The 6,763-nt window shown below is 35.8% G+C and overlaps 4 protein-coding genes across 4 annotated transcripts; all 4 read right to left on the reverse strand.

The window, feature by feature from the left end:
* Positions 1-221: 221 nt before the first annotated feature.
* Positions 222-1,352, reverse strand: LOC108765880 (acyl-CoA-binding domain-containing protein 6). The gene has a single exon (XM_018514750.1). The coding sequence runs from the start codon at positions 1,335-1,337 to the stop codon at positions 612-614; it is 726 nt and encodes a 241-aa protein (XP_018370252.1). The 5' UTR covers positions 1,338-1,352; the 3' UTR covers positions 222-611.
* A 9-nt stretch (positions 1,353-1,361) lies between these two features.
* Positions 1,362-1,647, reverse strand: LOC108765881 (SRA stem-loop-interacting RNA-binding protein, mitochondrial). The gene has a single exon (XM_018514751.1). The coding sequence runs from the start codon at positions 1,637-1,639 to the stop codon at positions 1,382-1,384; it is 258 nt and encodes an 85-aa protein (XP_018370253.1). The 5' UTR covers positions 1,640-1,647; the 3' UTR covers positions 1,362-1,381.
* Positions 1,648-1,661: 14 nt separating this feature from the next.
* LOC108765879 (methyltransferase-like protein 23) lies at positions 1,662-3,631 on the reverse strand. The gene is made up of 2 exons (XM_018514749.1): positions 3,272-3,631; positions 1,662-2,248 (listed from the first exon to the last, which is right to left on the reverse strand). The coding sequence occupies exons 1-2, from the start codon at positions 3,455-3,457 to the stop codon at positions 1,664-1,666; spliced, it is 771 nt and encodes a 256-aa protein (XP_018370251.1). The 5' UTR covers positions 3,458-3,631; the 3' UTR covers positions 1,662-1,663.
* A 495-nt stretch (positions 3,632-4,126) lies between these two features.
* Positions 4,127-6,513, reverse strand: LOC108765909 (protein deglycase DJ-1). Its single transcript, XM_018514803.1, has 4 exons — positions 6,237-6,513; positions 5,101-5,259; positions 4,842-5,034; positions 4,127-4,716 (listed from the first exon to the last, which is right to left on the reverse strand). The coding sequence occupies exons 1-4, from the start codon at positions 6,339-6,341 to the stop codon at positions 4,574-4,576; spliced, it is 600 nt and encodes a 199-aa protein (XP_018370305.1). The 5' UTR covers positions 6,342-6,513; the 3' UTR covers positions 4,127-4,573.
* Between the last annotated feature and the right edge of the window lie 250 nt (positions 6,514-6,763).

Genomic DNA, 6,763 nt, shown 5'->3' on the forward strand with positions numbered 1-6,763 from the left:
ATGAATCAATAAAATTTTTGTTTTACAATTAAAATGAAAACACGATGAAATATATATAGTTATTCGTTAAAAAAAGCAAATGCAGTATTATTGATTAAAAGATAGATATAATACGTTAACAATTATTATATTTTATGGAAACGTAAGAAAAATAAGAGTTTATCAGAGTAAGCCATATTGACGAGAAACAGACTTCTAAATTATATAATTACAAGAATTGACATCGTTTTTTGTCATTTTTTAGATTTCTGTTTTATTGTTGCTATCGATAATAACAAACCTTGCATTCTCTACAAATTTTCTGTGTGCTTATTTTGCAATTATCGCTCGTAATATTAATTAAGCAGTGAGCGAATTATAAAAATCTAGCTAATGACAAATCACGCATTTACCTAAGGTGTGCTTAGGCTGTGAATGTAATGGACTATTAGAGGAGTTTATTTGTACATAAATAAAGATTTACTCTATTAGAATGGAGTGGATTAATGTAATATAAGACAACGCACTTTATGATTTCCATGTGAAATTATCAGTATACTGGATTTATTAATATATGCAAACAGAATTAACAATTGTAAACGCAGTGTGCTTGTGTACAGCATGTGTTAGTATTATAAAAGAGCTGCGATCTGCTCGTTCGCAATTTCTTTGGGTGTCATACCGTCGTTATCCGCTATATTTGACTGAGCTCCAATCGAAAGCAAGTACTTCACCGCATCTACGTGATCGCAACTTACCACGTAGTGAAGGGCCGTTTGCCCGTACTGATCCCGCGAGTTTACATTCGCGCCACTCTTAATCAAGTAATCCAAGATTTCGAGATAGCCGCGATCCGCAGCCCAATGTATGGGATGCATCCCCTCCTCGTCTGGCTTGTTGACGAGCGTGGGTTCGCCACTTAAAAATTCTCGCACCTTTGCCTCATTGCCCTCCTTGATCCAATCTAAGAACGTCTTATCTTCGTCGTTCAATTCCGCGCTTCCATACGACAGCTTGCTAAACACAATCCATTTTTGAGACCCGGCTTTTGCCTCCTCCTCCTCGTCCCACGTCGGGTTTATTTTCTCGATCCCGTGGATATAATTTGTCATCGCGGTCTCGCGGCTCATATCCCCAAGATTCTTCCATGCTTCCCACTTGTGCTTGGCTTGCACCTGATACCAATTGGGCCGCGGGATGTCGCATGGCCCCACAGTAGCTTGTTTGTACAAACCATAAAATGCAAGCAGCTGACCTGAATCTAATTCCGACACCAACGTTTGCAGATATTTGCTAGCTCTGTTAAATGTCTCCTCTAGATCAGTCAAGGGCTCGCTTTCTAAGTCGCTCTCAGCCATCGTTATCGAATTCGCGCGATATACTTTCAATTAAACGTATAACTCTAATCAATTTTACTTTCTCTCTTGCATAGGACTAAATCTTTCCCTTCTAAAGGATGTTTACTTTCGAGCGCGGCATTCATGCATTCCTTCTTTAAGAACGTTACGTCTCCATAACCCTGATGGAGACCAGTTAGTTTATCAAACGCTACAAAAGTATTTGTCACACAACCGAACTTGGAGAAATACAGCCAAAGCTCGTGACGACCCACTGTCCAAGGAATGTTGGTAACAGTAATTACGTGTTTCCCGACTACCATGGTAAGAGAAAGAGATTGATTTGCTTATACCGCTCGTTGTATATCTAACAAATGTATCGTATGATCTTGCATCAATTCGTGTAAGTTAATATCAGGATTTGTACTGAGATTGTCCAATGCTATGTGCATACACGTCAGTCCCCACTTATTCAGCAGATGCTCTATAGACCAATCGGCACTGCGTTCCTGATAAGTGCAGAGAAATTTCGCACAGGGATTTTGCTCCAACAAAAACGCCACAATGACCACTATGTCCTCGAACACGGTAGGCTCGTAGAAACAGTCCGAACCGATGATTAAATCCAAGTTTCCAAGCGAGAACAAGTTGGACAAGAATAAGCCCCAGGTGATACCGACGATTTGGACTTGATCCGCGACGCCGTTCAACTCACAACACCTCTTGATGTGCTGCAGAGTGCTTGGTTGACTCGCCGAGTCGCTCAAGGTCACAATCGCGCCGCACTTGCTGGCGAGAATACCAGGGAGCGAAGTACCGGCTCCTATCTCCAGAACCCGCTTGCCAACTAAGTTTTCTCTGTGCTCCCAGAGATACCAGGCAAGCACAGGCGCGCAGGGCCAAGTATTGAAACTGTAATTAGCCTGCAGCAACTGAAATCAGTAATCACCAAGACTCTATTGTGAAAGATGCTATACACAAAGGAAGTACTTCAAGAATTTTTGTATGATATAGAAAGGATTAAGCTGTGGTTCCATAAAATTAATGCAGAACGATATTTTGTTTCCTTTATTAATGGAATTAGAATGAATCGTTTTAATTTAGATATCTCACTTGTGAAAAAGAATTATGTCGAGCATTGTGACTGCAGATATGAAGTCTTGAACATGTCATTAGGCAACATAGGAAATATGATGATGAAAAAATAGTTAGATCAAGAACTGAGAGCGAGAGGTGTCTCAAATTAATGTGTATGAATTTATTAAGGCTAAGATTGGTTTACGTTAAGGATTATTTTTAATTTTATCAAAACGATTAGAATTATTTAATAGTTTAGGTCAGTGTATAACTATTCTATTCGAACAAAGTAGAGCAAAAGACATCTATTTCTTATTCAAAGATCACTAAAAAAAAAATAGTAATCACTAATGTTAGTAATCAATCTATTGATATCTGAACCAGAGTATTCACTGAAAACACCTAAAGACTTTATTCTAGAGATTGAAACTGTTGAAACCTATCTGCTATCTGAAGCCCAAGTTATGCAACAGTCATTTTGAAAAACTCTGATCTTATAACAGTATAAAAATAAAAATCTCTAAGGAAATACAAAATTATATATATATTACAAGTAATAATAAATTGCACCCTCACATATTAATGGTTTAATAAACGCCAGCGTGTTGGAATAGAAATGTTGACGCTCATTATGGATTCGTGAAAAATTCACGAAAAAATCTGCAAACTGACAGTTTTGAAAAAGAAAACAAAATGAATTGAACGGAACCAAAAGGTGAACGAGAAAATTTCGCGAAGATTCCCCGGAAATAATTGTAGGTCAACGAAATGATTTTTCGCGGAGCGATCTAACCAAGAAGCACGTAACACTGGTAGCTCGCGCGTGCCGGAAATACTGCGGGCGTGCGAGGAACTCGCGCGCGAAGTTGTCCCCTTACCTCAGGTATGAGAATCTCCAGACTCTCCTCGTGCTCGTCGTCTTGTGCGCAGCCCTGCGCCTTTCGTGATCTGAAGACGAACCTTTTCACCACTTGCTCGGGCACCGCATGATCCCCATCGGACATTAGGGCGCGCGTGGGAGGTGGACTCGTGTCGTGCGAAATACTTCCCTCTAAACCGGGCATCACTAACGCGCCTCTCGGCACGCACTAATCATCTCGCATCGTGACCGCGTTAATTTACGCGCTCGTCTGAATTGTCGATATCCAGCGTGTCGCATCGAAGGGACGGGGATACGGATGGATATGGAGTATATGGACGTAGTTTTGTTGAGAGTAGTCGATGGAATCGTTGGACTTCCCGCTCGATATGGCCGCACTTCCTGCCCTCATTCTCTCTCTCTCTCTCTCTCTCTCTCTCTCTCTCTCTCTCACACAGCAAATACGCAAATGAAATATTTATAAAATATTTTATTGCACGATTTGAAATATTTCAGAAATTTTTGAAGTATTTCTGTGAAATATAATTATGTTCAAGAAATCAGAGCTTTAATTTGAAACTTTTTTTTCTTACAATATTTATATAATGGTTCTAAAATATTTTTGTGAAATGTTTTAATGTAATATTTTTAATTGTTTTATAAATGTTTGCGAAATATTTCAAAAGATGATTCACATTAATATTTCATGCTATATGGATACCGCATTAAAGACTTGTAAATTAAAAATAGCATGAGTCTGTAGCACTTCTTGTATATCACTTAAATTAAAACGCATCTAAATATCTTTCAAGTATAATTAAAAGTTTTTGTCGTTTTGCTTTAGTACATTATTTAATATATATATTCAGTTCCATGCGTTTCTATATATATTACATATAATTTCTTGTTTAAATGTAACAACTACATTTTTAATTTGTATGTGTGCGTTTAGAGCATATAAATCTTTCTGCTTTCCAACAATGAGCATAGGCGACACATGTACGATTACGTATTTTTCAATTGTGATACAAACAAATCGACACGAGTGTACGCAATTAAAATATTGTGTTCAACTGTACTATTTTATATCATTTCACGAACACCAAATTTTTACATTTTACCACTTATTTTTCTAGAAGTGATACTCCAATAAGAGATTTTAAGATTATACTCGGATATAGATGTAGGAGATCTTTTTTTTTATTTCACTGTGGTGGTAAAATAAAAAAGCTAAGCAACGTTTCAGTCAATTCATTGCTGGAAAGCACCAAACTTACACACAAACACTTTATAGCCATAACTACAAAGTGTTTAAAGAAATTTACACAGCGTTTATACAGCTTTCGTATTTATATAGTAACTTATTCGCGACATCCGTGGCTTCTTTAAGATTTATTAATATCTCAACAATAGTTAGCCCGAAATCAAAAGCCGTTCCTGGTCCTCGGCTAGTTATGAGATTGCCTGTAAAATTATTGAAATCAATATCAATATTAATGGGAATAAAATACAGAAATCAAATTCTTAAAAATTGTTGATTGACTTGGAAATTATTAATATCAATAAATATATAGTAAATCAATTATTACCATCAATCACCACGTTCTTATCATCCTGATAGTCGTAGGAGTCACACAGATCTCTTTTCATACTTGGGTAAGAGGTGATTCGTTTTCCTTTGCCGATATTATGCGCTTTTAAAGCTGTAGGAGCTGCACAGATAGCTGCTATTAATTTGTTCTCCTTGTCCTGCTTTTGTAACAACCTTCCAACCTCCTTTGACTAACAAGACAAATTTTATTAGTTATCCTTACATCATAATAAAATCAGACAGTCAAACAAACTTACAGATGTAAATGTCTTAGCTCCACCGAGACCACCAGGCAAAACAACAACATCGTAACTCTTCTCCTGAGCATCCTTAAATAGAACGTCTGTGCAGATCTTGACATCGCGGCTGCATTTCACGCAATTGCTGTCTTGTACACCAGCTGCAGTAACTGTGATCTATCCAAACATTTCAATATAGAACATATTAATTTTTTTCATTTAGAACATCTTAATTTTTTCGCTCATCTTTGGCCGAATTTTAATATTGTTGAAATTGAGTTTCAATAACGAACAAGTTATTACTGTTTATCTTATTTCAATATAGTTATTCGAATATGTTAATTTGTTTAATTATTAAATACTATCTTTTGTTCTTTAATAGTTGTAAATTGATATATAATTAAATATGACATACAATTATCAAGAAGCTCTTATCACAAGCAATATTTAAAAATATCAAAAACAATCGCCAACAAAACACACAATTTCTTATAAAAATATTGATTAAAAATTACATAAATAAATATATATAATACATATCGCGCTCATTTTCTACGACAATGACATTATTCGAAAATTATCATTTTATAGTTGCGTCGAAAAAACAGAAACATAAAGAAAAAAAGAAAAAATTCCTTTACAATTAACAGTTATTATACTAAAATTATATTTTAAAATTAATATTATAAAATTTTAGTGATTCAAAATATTTAAAAATTTAAACTCATTTTTTGGAAAAAAAATTTTGTTTTTCTAAAATGTGTTATAACAAATGAGCAATGTATATATGTACATATATGTAAATATATATATGGAGTACTTCCGATTTGATGACACAAATCAGCAAATTTCGTTCTATTTTCTGTTAATCACTAAAATACCAAAAAAGATAGAACGTTTCGATTTGCATCACTAAATAAAAAGCATTCATTGTGTATAATACATCTTGTAATTTAATTATTACGAAGAATCAAGAGAGTATCATGAGAGGGGACGATTGATCATTTTGAAGCGTGATATAAAAAGATCCCGACAACCGAACGATGAAATGTAACGTGGAATGCCCTTCAGAACAATAAACAAATAAGGAGAAATAATCATGTATATATGTTGTTTATTTTCTGCCAAGGAATCGATCGTCCTAGGCGACGTACCCCGGCGCGCCGTAAGATATCGATAGTTATCACAGCCTCCATTTCCTCCGTTCCATCGGCGAGCAACACCAATGCGGTTTTCACTTCGTTCTTTACATTTGCCATTACGTATGTGCGTATTCTACAGAATAATGTTAAACTTCTATTTTATTCGGATAAAGATGATGAATTCGAGAGAGAGAAGTCGAGAAAACAGTTGTATTTGGGGAAGTCTGTTCAATGTGATTCAACGTCACAACAATCACATGTGTTGATCCGACCAACTACGTTTCATGATGTAAAAAAACTTTCATGAGGATGAGCCATGATTGAGCAATGAGCACGTTAAGGTACATTTTCAACTCAAACCAATAACCGTTTCAGCGACAAAAAGGATTACGTGGCCAAAATTGGTGAATATCAAGCGTACAATTTTGATCACGTGATACTTTTTGTCGTTAATAGCAGGTGAAAGCATTAGCAGTTCGTGAAAATGTACCTTTGTACAAACGTGCTAAACTTAAATTATTGATTGATCGATCCCCATT

Source organism: Trachymyrmex cornetzi, unplaced genomic scaffold (assembly GCF_001594075.2).
Source record: "Trachymyrmex cornetzi isolate Tcor2-1 unplaced genomic scaffold, Tcor1.1 scaffold56, whole genome shotgun sequence".
NCBI classification, from domain to species: domain Eukaryota; kingdom Metazoa; phylum Arthropoda; class Insecta; order Hymenoptera; family Formicidae; genus Trachymyrmex; species Trachymyrmex cornetzi.